The sequence below is a fragment of the Odontesthes bonariensis genome, chromosome 5 (genome assembly GCF_027942865.1).
Source record: "Odontesthes bonariensis isolate fOdoBon6 chromosome 5, fOdoBon6.hap1, whole genome shotgun sequence".
Lineage (NCBI taxonomy): Eukaryota > Metazoa > Chordata > Actinopteri > Atheriniformes > Atherinopsidae > Odontesthes > Odontesthes bonariensis.
This window is the reverse complement of record NC_134510.1, coordinates 5,823,076-5,845,579: the sequence shown is the minus strand read 5'-3', so window position 1 is coordinate 5,845,579 and position 22,504 is coordinate 5,823,076. Positions and strand designations below refer to the sequence as shown.

The 22,504-nt window shown below is 40.3% G+C and overlaps 1 protein-coding gene across 1 annotated transcript in view; it reads left to right on the top strand.

Annotated features, from left to right (window-relative positions):
* LOC142379632 (low-density lipoprotein receptor class A domain-containing protein 4-like) overlaps positions 1–6,609 on the top strand; it is a 73,265-nt gene extending 66,656 nt beyond the window's left edge. The window contains exon 4 of the mRNA XM_075464693.1: positions 418–6,609. Coding sequence (XP_075320808.1) covers positions 418–1,011 — 594 coding nt within the window. The 3' untranslated portion in view covers positions 1,012–6,609. The remainder of the gene's footprint in view (positions 1–417) is intronic.
* The last annotated feature ends 15,895 nt before the right edge of the window (positions 6,610–22,504 follow it).

The window sequence follows — 22,504 nt, the reverse complement described above, 5'->3', positions numbered from 1 at the left end:
CGTCATTATTTGCATACAAGTTAATAACACTGTATCTGTCTCTTAGGAGTCCATAGATATTTTAGAAATATTGAGGTTTAGATGACAGGACAAGACAAATATCTGAAGTGATCATAGACTTCTCAGAGTATTCTCATCAAATCTTACTGACGATATACTTGTGCAACTTTACTGTGTTATTTTCCATTAATGTGTGATTTCAAATAAATCAACACTTGGACAAGCAACATGAAATAAAAAACAGGAGTAGAATAAATCGCTTGCTTTGCATCGAGTCCTTTGATACCTGTGAACTTGTGATGCACTTTACTATTGCAGTGCTATTTAATCTGATGCTTGTTGATGCTCGCTGACTCATAATCATACTCACTTCTCTCCCTCTTTCCTGTTTCCTATGTGGTGCTGTCTTTCTCACAGGTATTATATGCTCCCCAGGCTAGGGATCGCTTCACTGCTCCCTCCTTCATGCAACGTGATCGCTTCAGCCACTTCCAGCCCACCTACCCCTACATGCAGCACCAGATCGACCTGCCTCCCACCATATCATTGTCAGATGGAGAGGAGCCCCCACCATACCAAGGGCCTTGCACCCTGCAACTCCGTGATCCTGAGCAGCAGATGGAGCTCAACCGTGAGTCTGTGAGGGCACCACCCAACCGGACCATCTATGACAGTGACTTGATCGACATGGGGGGAGGCAGTGGCCTAGGGGGTTTGGGGGGGGGAGGGGGAAATATGGGAGCAGGAGGCCCGAGACCGCCTAGCAGTAACTCGGGTATCAGCGTGGCCAACTCCAGCAGTCATGGCCGCATGGAGGGCCCCCCTCCAGCGTACAGCGAGGTGATGGGCCACTACCCTGGCTCGGCGTTCTTTCTACACCAGCACAGCAATAACCAGAGAGTAGGAAGGCCAGGGGGGCCGGGGAGCAGGACAATCCAGCAGCAGGGCCAATCAGAAAGCACAATAGTACCTGCCAAGGCCAAGGACGGCCAACCAGAGGACTTGGTCTGATTAAAAGTATGAGGGGGCAAGTGGGGCAACCCATCCTAGACTGAAAACTTGTTCTTGTTCACCCCTGACCAGTGAGCATTGGTCTGTGTATTGATTTGTTGCTCTCTGTCTCTTTCATGTGCTCTCTCCACACTCCCATGCACAAAGAAATATCAAATTGAGCTACAACAAAACAAGAGAAGAGAGAAACCAGGAGTTGATTTAATGAGTTTCTTTGTGAAAGTAATTCAAACTGCTTGCACTGCTGGAGAAGGATGTATGCACTGCACAGAGACTTTTTCCCTTCATTTTGAGAAAGAAAGACCCTGCTGGCACAGACTGAAACAAGTTATTTTTCTCCCTTTTTATGCCACCTTGGGTGATACCCAACTGAGGAGGATGTTTTTCTGTTTTTCTTTTCTTTTTTTCTATTCGTTTTGTTTAGTTTTTCAGACCGGGATCTGTGCACAAAGCGAGAAGTGAGAATCCAGGACTTACAGAGAACACAAAAAACTAGAGACTCAAACCCAAATATTAGTGCCAAGGTTCATGAGGAAACGAAAAAAATGGGGAAAATGATACATTCTAACATTCACAACACAGAAAAGAGGAGTTACCTAAAAGTTGCACTATCTTTTTTTTTGTAAAAGAGAAAGAAGGAAAATATGTCATGTAATGATGCTTGTGTTTTTTCCTCTCTTTTTAATTTTTTTTTGTTGTTCTTTTTGAGGGGGAGGCATTCTTTTCATGGATGGACAGATTACCTGAACTCTGGCTCCAAAGTTCTTTAAACAATTGGGAGCAAAATAGAAAAAAACTCAACTCAACTCAACTCAACAGAAAACCTAACAAGTATAAGCTTATGTCCTTCCTTTTTTGTGCAAGATAAATGTACCCAGCCTACAACACCTCTGTTTGCTTACATCATCGACACAGTGAAACCTAGTAAGAGAATAACCTTTTCCTGCTTCCTCTCTGTGTTCACTTTATTCTCATTGGGGAGAAAATCTTCTTTGTGACAAACCAATGGCTGGATTAAATATGTTTAATTTACTCTGGTCATTTATTACAAATATTTCCCAAACCAGAGTAGTTCATATGCTCTGCTTAGCAACATCCAACATCCAACATAATCTAATGTTTCTGGCCAGCTAGTTTAATCATGTAAACCAAATCTCTGCATCCAACGAAACATACACGTGTCCATCGACCAGCCTAGTCACTTAACAGATTCAACTCTTTCCAAATCTGTTCCAATCATTCAGCACCTGACACTTCCTCTTTCCTGCATCCCTCTTTAGTTCCCTTCCACTGCTCATCTTGACCTGCACAGTGCATTCTGACAATATCCTTACCAAATTGGGAGCTGTGCTGTCACAACAACAGTACAAAGGAAGGTTCAGCTCTGTCTTTATATCAATTAAGCCACAAAAAAGACAACACAAAGTGATGATTCTCAATCAAGTGTGCAACAAAAATTGACTGGTTGAAGTCAAAGGGCTATTGGAGGGTCCTTTTTGTAAAAGTAACTAAAAACCTTTTTGAAAATCCAGCCTTTTTCTCTACTCATTGTTGCCTTTTCCTCTGCTGTTGTCCTTTTTCTGTCTCACTCTCTTCCTCTCTCCTTCCCCTATCCCATCCCTACATCCCCTCCTCTCATCCCTGCTTTTTAACACTGTCTCTCTATTAAACCCGTTTCATCATCCCTCCTTTTATCTGTCTGCAGAAAAAGTGTGCTCAAGTGATGCAGAGTCCGCCAAGCCCTTTAAAATGGAGACAGGAGTGGAGCCCTCGTTTGGCAGCATGCTAGTACAGTTCTCTGTTCACAGTATAAGTGGGTTGGTGTGTATGTGTGTGTGTGTTCCTGTTGGACCTTTAACAACACTGAAAAGCACTTAATGCTCCTGCTAGGGTATTGTGTATGTTCATGTGTTTGCAGCTGAGTGACTTATTAGCGGACTGCTTAGAGTTTAAAGATTCAAGGACAGTACTTATGTGACTCTGTCAAAATTAATACACAACATCAGTTAAGCTTTCGTTGGAACTCTGTGGAGCGTTTCTCGAAAAATCAGAATTGCATGATGGTCTATACTCAAAGAACATGTACACCACAGTCCAGTCAACCTGGATTTAATGTTTCATTCAAGCTGCACAAAGGAAACTACACCTGCTTTGATTTTAGCGATGAATTCACACCCTACCCTCTTCCATACTGCTCAAGGATACCCAGCTGGTTCTGATTAGAAGTCTCAGCATGTATACATTTGTCTATTTTTAGAGGAACATGTTGATGAACATTGATGTACCTCAGAAGCAAGAGATCAGATTGCTGCTGGTATTTTATATATTTTTTTAATAGTCAAAAAAATGTCGTGAAAACTTTCTGACCAACATTTGTAATCCAACTGACATTTTTGGTCGAACTTTTTTCCCAGTGTTAGGAGCGAACAGTAATCTGTGTGAACAACTGTACACTGTTGTTTTTTTGCAACCATGACTGACACCAGAGGAAACAGTGAGCTGGTTGTGGACAGTTTTCGTCTGTGGAATAACATTGCTTTGGTGTTTTTGTGAATTTTTTTTAGCAACATCGTGATCTAATGAGTCCATATAAGCAACTATATGCTCGTTTTCTTAAAGCAACGTGTTGCCCAGTGCAAAAGAGTGGTTTTCTCATGGACAAAAATAGAGCTTTGTGGCTCAATGGAGTGAGCAGCATCAGACTGTCATACACGCATCGGTGGTTTGGATCTTTATGAGGTTTAGTGACAAGTTGGAGAATATTCAAAATCACCAGGCTGAACTGGTTTCATCACTTCTTGTCCACTCACTTGTAGAGATGCAACAAAACCATGTTTGTATTGCTGAAATAACACTGAATCAAGTCTGCCACATTTTTTTAAAATAGTCAGTCATGGTCTGCTGCACACAGTGGCAGCTTGTGTGAGAGGTTGCCTTATGCATCGGCATGTTTTTGAGGGCAACGCTAATGTGGCAGAGATGATTTCTAGTAGAAACATCAAATCAGGAAACTAAGTTATGTGCCTGAATATATCTGTATGTTCCTTCTTCTTGTTCACTCACACCTAATGTCTGACTTTTATGTTCCAGAGACATCATGAAGATGGTAGTTTTGGTCAGTTTTAGCAGAGGCCCTCTAATCCCCTTGGCATCATGTGTTTGAATGTACGCATGTGTCTCGGTTGTATGTTTCTGGTCATTGTGTGTTTATCTTCCTCTATAGTTATGTTTGTTACTACATTGCTGCTGCTATTGCTGTTGCTGCTGCTACTATTGTTGCTACTGCTGCTTCGCACACCCACTCCTACACCCTGCTCAACCTCTCCCCTCTGCCCATCCTGTCCCCATCGATTCATCAAGAACTAAGAGAGAAATCTGACACCCTTATTTCACTGATTTCTGAAAAGTGGAGGCACGTCAGCCAGCCACTACAAATGTACCAACACTTTGTCCCTTCGACTGTACCTAAGCTCCTTCGAACTCCCATTTCTTCCATGTTTTTCTTTGGGGTTTTTTCAGCTTGTTTTTTATTGCGCAGTCATAGCTTGTAAATTGAGGGTTTAAAGATGAATTTTATGTTTTCTACAAAGAGGTTTGCATGTTACTATTATGTGAGTAAATAAGGTGCCTAATGTTCATGTTTGAGCAGATCACACCTCAGTCACACTGCTGCTCGGAATCCATGCAGACGCTTTATCTGGCTGACAGTCACCCCTGCCTGGCAGGATACAACAGAAGTATGCAAGGACTGCCAAAATTGATTGTATCCTTTTCTGGTAAACGATGGACAGATAGGTGGTTGGCCAAGCATTTGGCAATCGTGGACATTCTCAAGCTCAAGTGACACTGAATCTGATCCTGAAATTCATTTCAAGTCTGAATATATACATCCAGCGACCAGAGAAGCAACAAAGGGAATGTTCCCAATCTTGCAGCTCATCCTTGGAACATTTGGAGCTTTGGTTACATCTTCCCTGGCCATTGTGGGAAACAGGAGTGGTCACTCCCCGAGAAGCAGCTGTAGCCATTCCAAGCAGTAATGTGACCTGTGTGTGGAGCTGACATAGGAACCCACTTGCACTCAAAAAGCTCCCACCTTCGTTGTGCCTCACTTCCAACGGTGCTTTTTTCAGTAGTCTGTCTTTCTTTATGTTTGTTTGTATGGTGCTGTATATAACTTGAATATATTATGCACATATCCTACCCAATGGGTACCACAAAAAGATGATGTGAATAATGTAATATTATGTATATACAATATAAGAATTTTAAGAAGGCAGCCTCAAATTTGTAAATGCTTACAGTTAAAAATGTGCTTTGTCTTTTTTTTTATGAGAAAATGTGGTTTTCAAAGTATGCTTAGAATATGGTTTCAACACAAATACAAATTACTACTTATAATATTTTGCTATAAATAGTGAGTTATCATAGGGATGAGATGACCTCCGGATTAAGGACACTGTCGAGAAAAGAAATTCACTTGTTTATTGGATTCCTCTGTTAGTGCCAGCCATCACTCAGGTATTGGCTGGGGTGGTTTCTTTTGAACATGATTGACTAACCAATGTAAAGTTCTATTGCACAGATCTTTTAAGAAAAATGTTCAGCACACGCTCTCATCAGTTGCTGTTAATGCCATGAAATTTGCTCGACCAGAGGTATGATTTAAACTACGTAAATGATCGAACAATAGACGAGCAAGTTGTCCACTTTGGAAAATGACTGCTGCACACGAGAGCTGCCAGCACTTCATGAAACGGGAGCGTCTTTCCTCCTGCACTCATCTGATTTCAGTTTGTTTCAACCTTTGTTTTGTATATCTGCCAAAGTATAAAACTTGCTGAGAGCACTCAGCACTGCTACAGGTCTAGCTGGATGTTCAATTCTGGCTAATAAAGAATTTCAGCTCAGAAGGATGGTCAACAACAGGAAAGGCATGAGAGAAAAGTTTGTGGGCAATGGTTGGAAAGTTTTTACCAGCAGCGCGAAACGAGCGGGGAGAAAAATACCATTAAAAATGTCAATTAATTTTTACTCTATTATTTTGTGGAGTATTTCTTACATTACAATGGTATATGTGACACAATGTAGTAAACAAAAGTCCTGTTTAATCTGCAGTCAGTTATTTAGATTTTGTTCTAAAAGTAACTCCACTGTACAATAACCGCAGAGCATGTTCATTCTTATCTATATTGTACATAGCAACATGCCATTTTCTCTTCAAAGCACCAAATAAGTGACTGTTGTGTAATTTTAATTTGGAAAAAGTCTATTGTAACTCTGACTGCCAACAGCACTGAGTGCTGCTCAGCTCTCCTTAATATGCCTTTTTTTTGTTGTTGTGTTGTTTGTTTCCTGCACTAGCTCATAGAGCAAAATTGGGCTCAGACTGATGTTTATTCAATTTCTCCCCTGCGGCGCGCTCCCTCCTTCGACTTCTCAGAAGTCTGTACTGCTGACAACACGTAGCTGTTTGTATTGTTTCACTCTGGTAATGACAATGATAACGTCTGTCTTGACAGTATCTATAAAACTGCTTCCATCATGGGTTTTGTACCATCAATTTGCTTTATTTACTGAAAGAACCCCCCCCCCCCTCTGTGTTTTATATTTATATATATATATATATATATATATATATATATATATATATATATATATATATATATATATATATATATATATATATATATATATATATATATAGCAGAGGAAGAAATGTGTATTTTTTGCCTCTTTTATTTAAGCAATTGTGATGTAATAGGTTTTAGGCCTAAGGTCTGTTATTGCAATACTTTTACAGAAAAACGAAAATGAAAAAAAAATGTTGCTCTAAGTGCTGTTGTAGTCAAAGATTTTATGCTTGTACTTATGCTGTAGTCAGACTGCAGCGTAACAAATAAAACTTTAAAATGACTCATGTTTTTTCTATGCTTATATTGTGTACATGTAGATCACAAGGTTTTGTAATGTGGTTCCTGAGTGTGAGCAGGATTTAGGACAGATCAACCTCTCAGACTTGTCAGCTGCTTTCTGTGTTACTTCGTGATGCACATTAAAATCTTATGGGCTGACACTCAAAACAGGGTTTATAAGATGATAAGCTACATCTGATTTGTACCATGCGTTACAGAGAGGCTTCGATGATGAGTTTATCTGTACTACCAATAAAGCACATAGACGACAAGAAGTGTGGGAGCTTCATAATTGAACACATACTGAAATTATGAAGAGGTAGCTTAGAGATTTTATGTCAAACTGTCACACTGACATTCATTGAGTAAAACTATTTTTATAGATTATTAATCACCCATGCTGATCTTACATAAAACCTAAATTTACCTATTGCCCTGTGGGCAATGAAGGCCTCATGGATTTAGGGTTAAGGACAGATTTGCAAGGACAATGGGCCTCATGCAAGAACCGTTCGTACGCACAGATTTGTTCTTAAGTCGTGCGTACGAGTGATTTAAGAGAATTTGCGCATTCACCAATCTTTTCGTATTTTACGTTTTCTTTCAGGTACGAACAAAATTTACGAGTGATCCAGACCTGTCGTAGGAGTTTCGTAAAATAGTCCGCTGTTATTCCAATCAAGTTTGCTTGACTAATGGATTATATATTTAATTACTTTGAAGCAAACATAAATAAATGTATACATTATACCTCATAATGATGCTGACATTATTCTGTTTGACTTAAATTATGCATTAATTGAAGGTTAATTTGAATCTGTATATAACAAGGTCAATGGGAAGTGTAACCAGCGGCTGACTTGTTACTTTTGGATGCCTTAGTGCGTCAGTCTCTTGAAGAGAACGTGTAGATATCCTTGTGGAGACAGACGAATGACTGACATCGCGATTAAGACTGCCAAGGACTGTGCTGCTGCAAATATGCAACTTGCTAGAGTCACAACTCTAGAGAAACACGCCGATCAAACCCAATTCCACCACACGTCCAGGTCCTCACCACCCTTGGATTTTTGGCCACTGGAACCTTTCAGAGGGAGGTTGGAGACAGATCAGGTGTGTCCCAGTCCTCTGTGAGTCATGCGCTCCCCTTGGTCATCAAAGCTCTCATCAGTTTATCACCCATGGTACATCAAATTCGCATACACCGCTGTCGAACATGTACAAATTAAGAGGGACTTTCATGCAGTGGCTGGACTGCCAATCATAATTGGAGCACGAGACACATATACGCATCAAAGCACCCGTGCCCCTGTCGTGGAGCGCACTGAGCTGAAGGCCAGGTGGGTGTGTCTCGATAGAGCGGGGGACAAACTGCCCAGAGAAGGCATGCCAGATTTGCACAATATTGCCATGAACGAGGGTCTCCTACTACCTGAACCAGCCCAGGAAGACCAGAAGATGTGGTGCCAGAAGACCCCCCTCATGGACCACCCCATCAAAGTGCCATCATGATGAGGCAACAACTGATTGCACGGCATTAGTTGCAGTCATCGAGCGCCTGCCCATGGCAAGCCTTTTTAGTTTTTTTTAAGCTATTTACACACCGTTTACACACTTTTTCCGAAGTTAAGAGCGTTTGTTGAATCTGAAGTGGCTTGTTCGTATGAGACCGTACGAAAAAAGTAAGAGAAATTTAGAATAAAAATATGAAAACGTTCTTTCATGAGGCCCATTGTCGACATGGAGGTACCTCATTTTGATCATGTTTTACACTGTAAAGTAAATATTAAGTGGCTATTTCACTGTGCAATTGTTTTATCCCCAACATAATTCTATTTTCACACACATAAATGTCTTGTCATCTTTATGAATTTACCTTTGGCAGCTTCTCAGAGTTCTCACACATACTGTAAACCATGGGATGACTCTCTGTCAGTCTTTGGAGTGGTGAGAGTGGGAATCAAACCACCAACCTTCCGGTTATTGGACGACCCACTCTAACCACTGAGCCACAGCTGCCCGTGATGAGAGAAAAAATCTTAAAATATCTTGAATTCGTGAGATAAATGTGAGAATTTTCTTTACCGTCTTTATTTTTATTTTTTTTTTTGGAGTTGGCAACTTAAATATATAACATAGCATCACTTAAACAATGTGATATGTATGTATTATGCAGAAAACTTGATGCATCTTCTTGTCGAGCACGTTTTAAACAGATAAAGGCACACTGCTGCAGACCCACATTACAGCTCAGTGTTCAGCTTCTTGTGGAGACGTGGTCGTATTTTCCTCAAAAACTTCTTCCACATTGTTCCATGACGTTTTCCATCAAGATCAAGTGAAAATGTTTCAGAGAAGACTACGGGAGATCATTTTCTTCCAACTATTTGAGCAGATGCCACCCCTCTGGGAAGGTCTTTTAACACAGTCATGTTGCTGATTAGCTGTGAGATCACCTGTAAATGTACGCTAATTGTTTTTTCCCCAAAACTTTTAAAGGTTTTCAAGATTTTTTTGCCTGTTCCTGGAACCTATATATCTATATTTCTAATTGTTACTGGCTTAAAATGTATATATTCCACATAAAGTGATCCATTCCATATCGAAACAGTGTAGAGCTTCAGTCTTTTTCAAAACTTTGCCCCATTACAACAACATTGAGCAACCAGAGTGAAGCACTCGACATTTTGATATCAGACAAAGAGACATAAGCAGAAATATGATTCTTAATATTTATTTATGTATAGAATCATTTAGTTTTTTAAATTTTTGTGTAAAAATAATTTATATAAAAATATCTTAATAAATATAATGATAAATATAATACATATAATGATAAATATTACAAAAATAATTAAATTAATAGTATAAAAATAATGATAATATATATAGATAATAGAAATGGAAAGTTATGTATAGTAATCTATACATAATATGGTGTATGCATGGGTGGATTCATGCATACAAAGAAAGGATAAGGTTCCTCAGATGGATAAAAGGGAGAATAGGTCCCATGCATATAAAAGTCTGAGGAATAATCTATTGCTGGTGAAGTATAGATTCCCAAAGTTGATGGATCTTAGGGCAGGTGTAGGGACGGTACTGAATATCCGAGGGGTTCGGGCTCATAGAAGTCGGTAGGGTCAGAGGAGAGTTGCAGGGATGAATAAGCATCATGTTCAATATAATCAGGATAGTCAAATGGCTGAAAATATGTGCATGAAGCGTCAGTGGAGGGATGGAGGGATGTTTGATCTTCATATGCTTCAAATTGGTCTTCTTGAAAAGTGCCAATTGATGGATGAAGAACATCCTCCATTTCCTTTGTCTTTTCCTCAAACTCTCTTTTGTCCTCTTCCAGCTGCTGTATTTCCAGCTCCAGATCTTTTCTGTCTTTCTGCAGTTGTGTCTTCTCTTGTTGAAAGCTCTCCTTCTCTTCCTCTACTTCTCTTTTTTCCTCCTCCACTTTTGCTTTCTTCTCCTCTAAATCCTTTTTTTCTGAGTCCAGATTTTGCTTCTGACGTTTCATCTCTCTCTTTAGCTCTTCCAGGATTTCACTCTCTTTCCTCAACTTTAAGGTGACCTCTTCTAGCCTTTGCAAATCCTGCCTGTGTTGTCTTTTTTCCTCCTCCATCTTCTTCTTCTCATCTTTTACTTCCCTCCAAGCTTCTTCTAAATCTTTCCTCTGTGTTGCCAGATCTTCTCTTTCTTTTTCCACCTCAGCGATGGTCTCTTTCACTCTTCTGGTTTCATCCAGCATTTCTTTTCTCGCCTTCTGAAAATCAAGCTTCATTTTCATTCTTTCTTCATCCAGCCTTTTCTGTGTGTCCCACACCTTCCTCTTTATCATCTCCTTCTTGGTCTTTTCTTCCTGGAGGTACTTTTTTCCCTCTTCCACGGTTTTCATGCCGTCCCTGAGCTTGTAGACTTCGAATACGAGTTGTTTTTCGGTCTGGACTTTGTATTCGACGGTCTGACTGAGTGTTTCTTGTCAGCCTTCAGGTCCTCGATGTGACTCCTCAAACCACCGATGAATTCTTGGAGGTTTTTATTTTGGTGCTCTAAGGCTTCATTGGCTCTTTTGGTGTCATTGAGCTGCCTAACAATTTTTTGAACACCCTGGATAGGGATGTTCACACGTCCCCAGCTGTTTTGCAGTGACATTGCAATAACAGTTGGGTAAGCTTTGTTAGATTTAATCTTTGGTAGAAACGTGTTGCTGCTTGTTGTAAAGCGGTTTCCTTTAAGGTTTTGTTAAGTGTCTTTTTAAGACTTGTCGTTCACTGTATTTCTCTGACTGTAATTCTCCAATTGATCGTACTTGTCTGCACTTGGCTGAAGTCGATAAATTCTGGTCCGGTCTGGAATTCTAATACCCTGAAGTTCTGGACATCATCAAAGGAACATTCCGTCATCAAGCTCCACCCACAATAAGTTCTTTCAAGTTCCAATCATGCCCCACTAACATGCCCCTCCCACACACAAGACACCAATGATAAACAATAATAAACAACAGTAATAATAAAACAATAATAGTGATAAACATATATATTAATAGTAGAAAGTTATATACAGTAATATTATAATTACTGTTATATTATTTGGATGGCAGAAGCTGGCCAGACAGAGGAAGGGTCAGGGAGTTATTCATGGCTGACTACTTACATTAGAGTCATGAACGCAGAGCTACTTTATAATGTTCTTTTACTGTGCGACCCAGTTACCTGCAACTTTGGTAAAGTGCAGACTTGTTTCTTTTTATTTCTGATTTGCCAGAATAAACTTTCACTAAATGTAGACATTTTTCCAGGTTTCTTTTCTCATGGGTCTATGCATAAAATCTGCACGGTATCTTTTAATTCATCTAGACTGTTGCTTGTTTTTAATCATTTTAATTTAATTTGAATTATTTTATTTGTTTCTCTTTATATTCTTTTATGTATTATTAATGCTTTTTCCACTCCCCGCTGTAATACTTTTATTTCATGTAAAGCACTTTACACTACACACCCCTTCAAATCGAAAGGGATTTCTTTTCTCAATTAAGTATAAATCATAAAAAAAGCTGCCAAGAGAATAAACTTATACAGTCAGCGACAAATCGTTAAGTTCCGGTACATAATGATGAGAAAACATGCAAACCACGAGGGAGCGAACATGGGAAATCCAGATTCTGCAATTCTTTTAAAATGACAGATTTTCCTTTTTGGATCTCTGAAACCAGAACTTCAATCTCAGAGCCCGTATTCTCATGACTCAACACTCAACACTTCCTGGCACAGGAGCGAGGAAGCACAGCCTTATATGGTATCATTTTGGGCGTGGAGTATGCAAATTTACTATCCTCGTGCACGTGCAATTATATACGCACAGGTGGGATTCATCATTTACGCAGGTCGTTTACACACTTTTTCCGAAGATAAGAGCGTTTGTTGTGGTGTTTTTTTTTTTTTTTTGATGATTTATGGGGTGACTGGGTCTGGGTCTGGGTCTTGCTGTCCTCTGGCCTGCTTGTGCTGTTCCTGATGGGGGGGGGGGGCATTGCCTCTCCCCGCTGCTCGCGCCCTCACCCACCTGTGGGCACGTCTTGACTCCCGGGGCCCTTGCCCAGGGGCACTGGGGCGTGCGCTGGCCCACTGCGGGTGGCTGTCTGGGGCGCCTGGCCCTCTCGGGTGTTGGGCGGGGTCTCTGCCGGGGGGTTTGGTGGTGCTCGGGCTCGCGGGGATCGGTTCCGGCACGCGACCCATGTCTGGGTGGCGGGGGCCTTGCGGGGCTGGTAGGCTGCCACCTCTGGTCACCGGGGGGCCTCTGCCCTATGATTGTGGAGGCTCTGTCCGGGGCCTTGCTCTGCTGTCTTTTGGGTGGATGCGTGGTTGTCCCTACGGTGTGCTTCCCGGGTTCTGTGCTCATTGGGGGCTGTTTCTGCCTGGGAATGGTGGCCCTCTTGGCCTGCTTCTGATTGCTGGGGGGGGGTGTAGATTGTGGCCCTATACACTGATATTTAAGCATGGTTATTATGTGGGACCATCTATGTGTATTGCATGTTCATGCACACACGCACACACGCACACACACACACACACTCATGCTCGCTAATCAGTTGTTGTGTTTTCCTGTGGTTTAAGGTCATCTGTATCCACAGTTGTATTATATGAGATTGCTGCTGCTTGTGCTTTTTTGTTTTGTTAGATACGGTTCTTTTAGTAGGAGGCTCAAGAACGGACCGAAGTAATTCAAGTGAAAATGAAGTGTTTATTTGTAGTCACACGTCAAAGCATATCAGCGCTGGGCTCAGTGGAACAGAGCTCCCGCAGGAAGTCTGTCAGACTGGGCCATGATTTCTGGTTATCATCTGTACTTATTGCATAGGTTGGACTCACATTCGACCGAGTATGATTGGACATGAGTAGGTTCAACATGCTTCGTCATATTCTCTGGATCAGCCCAAAACAATGTGTGTGTGTGAATCTGTCCTTGCTTTCCCAGGCTTTCCTAATTGTTTTGTCTTTCTACTCCTGGATCACTTTAGGTCATAATGGAAAAGTACTGAGACTTGTTTCATTCATAATGTCTAAGAACAAAGCCAATTTTAACAATCCCCCTTTTGAAGTGATTTTATCATTTCAACTAATTCAGTTAAATAACTGAGGTAGGAATGTAATATTCTGTATTGTGTCACATCTGTATTAGCAGTAGCAAGACTTTAGCAGTCACCCCCCAAACTGCAAGAGCCACTTACCTTTTGAGATGTAGCACAACCAGTTAGGAGACGTCTGTCATCCCCCTTTTGATGTGACTTCATGTGTTATTATGTAAGCTTATGTGAAAGCTGTTCATCATTGCAATTAAAGCAGCAAGCAAGTCTTCATTGCACAGGCATGTGGAAATAGTAAACATAATTCTAATGCTTAAGCTACACTTTCAAGTCAGGACTATTCCATCATTTTACTCAGAACAGAAACTCTTTCCGAGAGGGTTAAAACCTTCATAAGTCACTGATTATAACTCTGCAAATAAGCACATTTAGAAAATAATTGTGATGCGTTGGCAAAACCTTCTATTTCAGGAGTATTAATCAAGATTCTAGAAATAGAGACTCTTTTCTAGTAAGTTTAAAACCTTCCTTACTCAACTGATAATAATTCCGCAAATGAGCACATTTCTTAATAGATTATATGTAGAAAATAATAATTTGCTATATGTATTGTGTGTATGTGGCCCCGAACCCATCGTCTGTGTGGACTCTTTGTTCATTATGGCCTAAAACCTTATGTGGCTAGCAAGGCCTTGCTTCCCCATAAGTACCATAACAACACAATACTGATTAATCAAAAAAATTCACATCATTTCTATTCTACTGACACTCAAACATTGCATAAGGCCATTAACATTACCAGCAGGCTCGTCCACCGTTTGCAGCGAATAGGAGCGAAAACCCGATGGCTTAACCGGGAAAAATTCACCTATGGCCCCATTTCCATTTAGCGACCGACCAACTTATTACCGTTCAAAGTCTAAGGTCCCGCTCCAAACAGCCGAGTCACCCCACTGGCAATTGACATTCTAAAAAATGATTCATTATCAGCCTTTAAGAGGAATTAGCTAAACACTTTAAAAATGAAACACAACACATATAAATTTAACCAAGGCTCGACTATATGAGTATATTAGCCTCTTGAACAATTATGATTAACTTTTCTTTTAAATTATATATCTTTCTTAGATGACCACATGACGAGTCGTGTGGTCTCTTGTAGTCCAATCCTGTCGGTGCTCGGTTTTCCTCTTGGCTGAACGTCTGTTCAGCATTCTGATCCGGAACTAATCTTGGAAGGCGAGGTCACCAGTACATCACTTCCTTGAGGGATATTCAGCATCCCCTCCCTAACTAATTTTCTTTTGGGATAATTTTGTTGTGTAGTTCTCCACCATCATCTTGGCATGATGGGCAAGGCCTCCCAGAACTCAAGCTTATGAGTCCTCCGGCCGTACGTCCTGTAGTGGTTCTGAATCTGTGGAATAATATTAGCGAATCTCGCAGCGCAGTAGTGCAAAATGTCATTTGCACTGTATTTCTATACTTGGGGCATCTCTCTCTTTGAAAGGTTCAATTTAAATGCCCAATTCATTCTTAATTTATTTTTCGTATGGACCCCAAACAAAACCAAAACCAAAATAAAGAAAATAAATGAAAATCAAATAAAAATTCATAAAATAAACATAAACAAAACAACTGGCCAGTTGGTATAACCCTTGGTTTTAGGAACTAGAATAGTGATCAAGCTGCTGTGCAGCCTTAATGAGATATTCAGTGTCATCTCCTTATTTTGCTGTGAAAAATTCAAATTATTTAGGGAACACATCATCACGATCAACATCAACATCAACATCAGCACAGTTGGTATAATCCTTGTTTTTAGGATAACTCTGCTGTGGAAAAATCATCATTCAGTTTTGGGATCATAACAACACACAAACAAAAACAAACAACACTCAACACCAGACACCACAGGTTAGGAGAACAGATGACAACAGATGACAAACATATATTGCATTTTTGGGTCTGCCCAAGCAACCCTCATGTTTTCATTGGGGCCTAAGTATACAAACAGTGGTCTTCATATTATGAGTTTGATTCCATGTCTTCCTTTTCCAGGTCTGGGAAGTCTTAATGCAAAAGAAGATACAAACACACACAGAATTTTTGGGAAAATTTGAGAAGTTTTGGTAAACCATGATAAATTGTTAATTAATGACCGAACTGCTCCACTGCAGTTTCTCCTCCTGTGTTGTTGTTTGCTGCAGGACAGAAATATTTGTAGTTAGATCTCATTTTGGGAGCAGCACAGCATCAAGAAAGCAGACATTTTTCCAATGACGAACTGATTAAGTTGTTTAGGATAACTATTGTCTGTCCTCTCTGAATTCAGGTCAGATCGTTAAAAATAAAATATCAGCATAATCTGCTTTATTCTTACTTGTTTGCTAGTAATAATGTTGTTTTAATTTTTTACCAGTGGCTGTTTCGTGATGCTGAGCCGTACACAGACAGTTCAGGAATAGCATTAAGTTTTTTCCGGTTCTAATTGAATCAGAAACACCTCATGTGGTACCAACGGTGTGACATCAGAGCTGTTCCTAACCTTAACATGTTTCCATAGAGATATTAAAAGCCTAGGTTAATTTTATTTCTTTATTTATCCTAATTCATCCTTTATTTCTCTTTGAGGATCCATTATGTGTGGTGTGTGTGTGTGTGCGTGGCTTTATATGTGAGTGTGCATGTGTCTGTATGTGGCCTTGGGTTTCACTGCTTTGTTTGATCTGAAATATTGTCTTTGATGAGAAGTGCTATGTAAAGTGCTATATAAATAACGTCTGATTGATTGATCGATTTAGTGTAGTAGATTAAAACTTTCTGGTCATCTCTAATGGAACGTCTTCCGATGACCCAAAACACCTAATTATAGAACATTTCATTCATCCCATTCATATCCTTTTTCTTTCACCCACAGGCACTGACTCAGCACAGTTTGAATTTCCATCACGCCACCTATTGGCGTCCTTCTCCTTTTCCCTCAGGTAGCCCTTGTCCCCCAAGCCGTTAGTGCCCCCTTTGGGAACACCCCCTTTGGGAACACCCCCTTTGGGAACACCCCCTTTGGGATCTCCTCAGCCCCCACTCACCATGGCCATCGCTTGGCAACCGAACCTTTTTCCCACATTCACACAAGTCCTCATAGTGTCCCAAAAAAGCTATGGACAGGGTATTTTCTCCCAGTCCAGGCCTCATGTGGGACCACCTGAAAACATTCATATATAGGTCATGTATTATATATCACATAAAATAGTAGGTTAAATAATGCATAATAGGGATAGCTTCAGCCAAAGTTAAGTCTGTGTCTGCATAGATCTTTATTTTGGCTAACCAAGTTGCACTCTGCTCACTGTTTTTAAATGCGCCATAAAAACAAACCTTGACTTGTCTTGTTATGGCTCAGTCTTTGCTGCAGCTGTCCTGTTGTTATTCTCCTAATGCCCTAATTTATTTAAACTTCTATGAAGCACTTTGCTGCTTTATTAAGTTAGCATATTAATTGTTTCATAAATCTGTTGCAGATAAGTAGTTAAATGATTTAGTTAAATAGTCAAATGGTTTAGTTTGAATCTAAATATTGGTGATAACTATTGAATTGGTGACCTGAGGCAGGAAATTCCGAGCAGCTAAAATTTTAAAGTCAAGTTAATGTCTCCTAATAAGACCAAAGGCTAAGCCTCAATAACTTTAATATGTTATCAAATTGTTTGACATCTGACCGTCTGGCCGTGATATTAAATCCTAAATCCTGGTTTTTTAACTTATGTCATATGGTCTGACTGCCTTATCTCAGTCCTGTTTCAGGTGGAATCATAAAGTTTCACTTTGTAGAACATTTTTTCAGATTGTATTTTAATTAAAGGAGCAAATCTCCTAAACACTCTGCTTGTGTATTTGACTTTAGCTCTTTAAGAGAGCTGTTAAATCCTATTTCAGCAACAATTTGTATGAATGTCTCAAACACTGTTCTTCCTGGATTTATTGTTTCTTATCTCATCTCTGCGATTTTTTCATTGTAAAGCTGTTTTCAGTTTATATACAGTACATACTTTGGTGTCTTTGTTGTGGGATGAACCACGAATGCCAATTTTTTGTTTGTGTGTTTGTTCTCTGCTTGTCTGCTTACTGGTGTCTCTAAGGCTGGATTCCCCACAAAAGCCGTGGATTGTCTTCAGTTTTGTTTTTACAGGTGTAGCAGCTGGTTGTCTGACTTTTCACTGTTTTTTATGTTCGTCTCTTCATGTTTCTGTTCCTTTTTTTTTTCCTTCTTCGCTCTCCCTCTCTCTCAGTCCCCCGGTCCGGTTCGGCACTATCATCACATCATGTTAAGTATTGTAACAAAAATAAATAAATAAAAATAAGGAGTTAATGAGCATTAAGGGGAGATTTACATTTAGAAAGCTTCCCTTAGCATAGCAAATGTGTTTGGCATTAACAGTATTCAGATTACGATTCTGCTGCCATAATGCTGGACAGGACAAGGGGTTAAAAAAAAAAAAAAAAGCATGCAAGGTTGCGGCTTGAATCTGCTATAGGCCTAAACTGCTGGGGCGGACTCTTTCCTCTACCTTTCCTCACTTTGCTCTCTTTTTTACCCCCTCTCAAATGACATTATGTACATTTGGCATTATTGTTGTCATTAACTTGTGTTTCCCTGTCTCAACAGGGATCTGTTGAATGGTGTTTTCTTTCCACTCAACCCCCAGCTGGTCGAGCTGGTTCTGCCAGAAGTTTCTTCTTGTTAAAAGGGAGTCGTTTCTCTCCACAGTCTCCTCATGCATGCTCAGGATGGGAGATTGGACCAAAGAGAAGTTTCGGTGCAATCTGTTAGTTTCCTTAGCTTGGAAATTGCGTTTGAATTGGCTCTGTATGTATGAATTGGACTAAATTTGAATTAAATTCATTATATTTGATTGGATTGTTATTACAATGAATTGAACTCCAATTGGCTTAAATTGGACTATAATATTGAAGTGCCTTGAGATGACATTTGTTGTAATTTGGCACAATAAAAATAAAACTGAATTAAATTAAATTAAATACGTGGGAGGCAAATTTGGCTCAGCCACGTGAGACAGAGAAGCAGCTAGCCAGAAAACCACAAATGACAGCGGCCTACTCCAAGGAGATCCACAAACTCCTCGAGGCTGGCTATGTCACACCTGTGTCACCGGAAGAGGCAAAGAGCAAACATTCGTGGTTCATCCCACAACAGCAAAGAGAGGATAATGTTCAATTGCTCTTTTATATTCAAGAGTCAGAGTTCGATTGACCACCTCCTGCCAGGGCCCACACTGGGAGCCAGCCTGCTGGGAGTCCTTCTCAGGTTCAGGGAACACCCAGTCGCCATCAGCAGTGATGTGAAGGGGATGTTCCACCAGGTCTGTCTGCTGGAAGAAGACAAACCTTTCCTTTGTTTCCTGTGGTGAGACATGACGGTAGATGAGAAACCCCACTATCTACAAATGCCGTGTATTCAGACATACATATCAATACGTGCAGCCACCTGACAATAGCCGCAACTGTTAGTGTTTACAGCTCGGAAGCAGGGGACTGCTCGGTCTGCACTTCGGTCTGCACGGTCTACACAGTCCGCAGTGATACGAAGGTAGAGAGAAAATAGCGCCAAGCGATTGTGAGGTCTGACTTTTTCTGGATGAACGATTTTGTGATGCAAATCTATTACTCTTTTGAACGCATATTGTTTTGAGAAGCAAAACGCTTTATTTTTGTGGCCCCAGCCAACTAGCCGGACTACCTTCATCAACGCCAAAACGAGGCCGGAACTCAGCTCACAGGACGCAGCGGGGGGTAAGTCAAATTTAATAAATGATATTGCGAGTTTGGGATGTCATACAGCTTCATGTCAAAATAGGCAAACTATCTCTTTAATCTTAGGGCCTAATAATGCAGCCTTTTCTGTGGTTGTTATGTGTGCTTAATACTGATCATTATAGCATGAATAATGTTGAATTTTACATGTGCTGTTGTATTAAGGAGACAGGAGAAGCAGTTGTGAGTGAGCAGGTTGAAGGAGGACAGGGGGACAGAGAGCAGGCAGGAGGATATAGAGCAGGCAGAAGAAGCACAAGAGGACAGAGACCAGGCAGAAGGAAGACAGGATGAGAGTGAGCAGGCAGGACTAAGTAGTAACACGGTGAGTTGGAAAGGAGACTACAAAGATGTATTGCCATCATTACAGATATTCAGGCAAATATAGATTTTATAAACTGATAAAATGCCACACCCTATTGTTCTCAACTAATAAGCTAGGACGTTTATTAAAGTGTTGGCCACTTAAAGAATATCAACATCTTTCTGAAGGCAAGGGGAGCTGAAGATCAACAACCACTAAATGGTACAGCATCAAAGTCCTCAATACTTTGTTAGTGACTGCTGACTGCAAAAGTTGTTTGTGTGGAACATTATGTGCCCAATGAACTGTAAAATGGTGATCAGCATCTGCAGACTGCAGACATTTAGTTGAACAAGCAAGATACTGTAAGGATTGTAAGACTTCTGTTAACTGAAGCACGTGCATGCGCTGCACTGGGTTCCCTTTACACCCTGGAGAAAATGTTGAACCCCCCAATTGTCACTGTATAATTCACACACTGCTTACGGATTCAATGCCTTATCATCAGAGAAGAGAGAGAGAGAGAGAGAGAGACCCCTTTCCTGAGTGAAGCAGCAACAGGTAGAAAATATGGCTGGAAAATAATACATGAATGATAAGTTTATAAAATGCTGTGGACAATTGTATTCTTTATTTAGATTCCAATAATTTAAGAGGAGGAGCAACCACATGGCTCTAATGGTCGAAACCTAAGAGTGAGGGAGAGCATCAAGAGACTCATCAGACAGGTACACAACAATGTGAAAGTGTGACAATGTCATTATACAAGGACAATGCCAGTAGAAGTGAAAAATAGATGCTGTGGCTTGTGGTATTCTTACTTTCTGTTATTGATGTAGAATTACAACCCAAAAAATCTAGCAAGTAATGAGAGAAACATAATGGTGTGGTGGGGGACTGCTACCCTTTTTTCAGGTTATAGTAGCAGCCCCTCAATCAGGGTTTCACTCCCGTCAGGAAGACACGGACCAAAGTTCTTTGATACAGATGGTTTATTACAACAGTCACCACCGTCGAACTATAAAACACAACGCACAATTAAACATGTTTCACACATACAGACCCGTACACAACACAGCACAAGAAATACAGATCACCACACTGGCTGCACCCCTGAGGGAATGAGTCCACCATGTGGCTTCTTCAACTTCTTCAAGTGTTACATCGAATTAAGTCCGTGGTGTGGAGTGCTACATCAAAAGTCCGTCACTCAACAATAAACAAAAATTATTTCCTCTTGGCTGAGGTGTGAAATAAAGAAATTAAATATTCATAAACAGTGTGAAATAAAAATATCATACAAAACATTAAATGATAACATAACTAATATTTATGGCAGTTAAACTCCCACCAAATAACAGTTATTGTGATTTCATTACACACTTTGATTTTACACCTTTGTTTAAACTTTACATGCTGTTCTTGACGTATATGAAGTGAACTATTACACTTATTCTGCTTCAAGCAGTAGAACAGTCTTTTTCACAGGCCGGTCAAGATACACTGGCTTATGAGTACGTTTCCCTTGTTTATCTAAGGTTGAGTCACTGACTAACAGTTTCACCTTTCTGACCTTTTCATCAGCACTGGGATACACTTCTGTCACTCTTGCCAATTTCCACTGATTTTGTGGAGAACTGTCCTCAAATGATAACTATGTCATTCACCTTTGTGCCTCACTTGTCTGTCTGATTTGTCTCTGCTGAAGATTAAGGAGATATTCCTTCCTCCACCTAACCCAGAAATCATTTGACAGAAACTGCACCTGTCACCACCTCTTACGCAAATACAGATCCTGTTTCACAAATTGACCAGGAGGGGGAGACACTATGCTGGACTTCATCATGAGAATGTGGTTGGGGGTCAAAGGTTCCAGACTTGTGGGATCATTTAAGTGTTCGATTGTCAGAGGTCTGCTATTTATAATGGCCATCACCTCATACAGAAATGTTCAAAGTGAGGCTCAAAGTGTCAAGTCATTTAGCAGACTGATCCAGGATTGCAGTGAGAACACTTCTGATTGTCTTTATTTGTCTTTCCCACACACCCCAAATGGCTTGATGATGTTCATTATGAACTCACATCCATATTCCTTCATTTGTTAATGGTCAAGATCCTGCATTGCATTCATGAACTCTCTTTTTGCACCTACAAAGTTGGTGCCTTGATCACATCTCAGCCGTCTCACATTCCCACGGATTGCAATGAATATGCGCAATGCATTGATGAAAGTATCTGTGGTGAGATCATCTAACATTTCTATATGTACAGCACTTGAACACATACATGTAAAAAGAAAACTTCTTCACTTCCTTTCTTGCTTCCTTCACATAGAATGGTCCGAAGCAATCTAGGCCACAATATTCAATTCAATTCAATTCATTTTTATTTATATAGCGCCAAATACAACAAATGTCATCTCAAGGCACTTAGATAATAAAGTCCAATTGAAGCCAATTGGAATTCAATTAATTGTAATCATAATTATTCATAAAATAATCCAATTCGTTCATATAGAGCCAATTCAAAAACAATTTCTTAGCTAAGGAAACCAACAGATTGCACTGAAACTTTTTTCTTTTTCGGTCCAATCTCCCGTCCTGAGCATGCCTGAGGCAAATGTGGAGAGAAACGACTCCCTTTTAACAGGAAGAAACGTCTGGCAGAACCAGACTCAGGAAGGGTGGCCATCCGCCTCGATCAGCTGGGGTTTGAGAAGACAGAAAGAGAGAGAGAGGGGGGGGGGGGTGGCGGCACTGTAACACCATTCAAAGGATATCTGTTGGAACAGGGAAACACAAGTTAATGACCACAATAATGTCACATATACATAAAGAGAGTAAA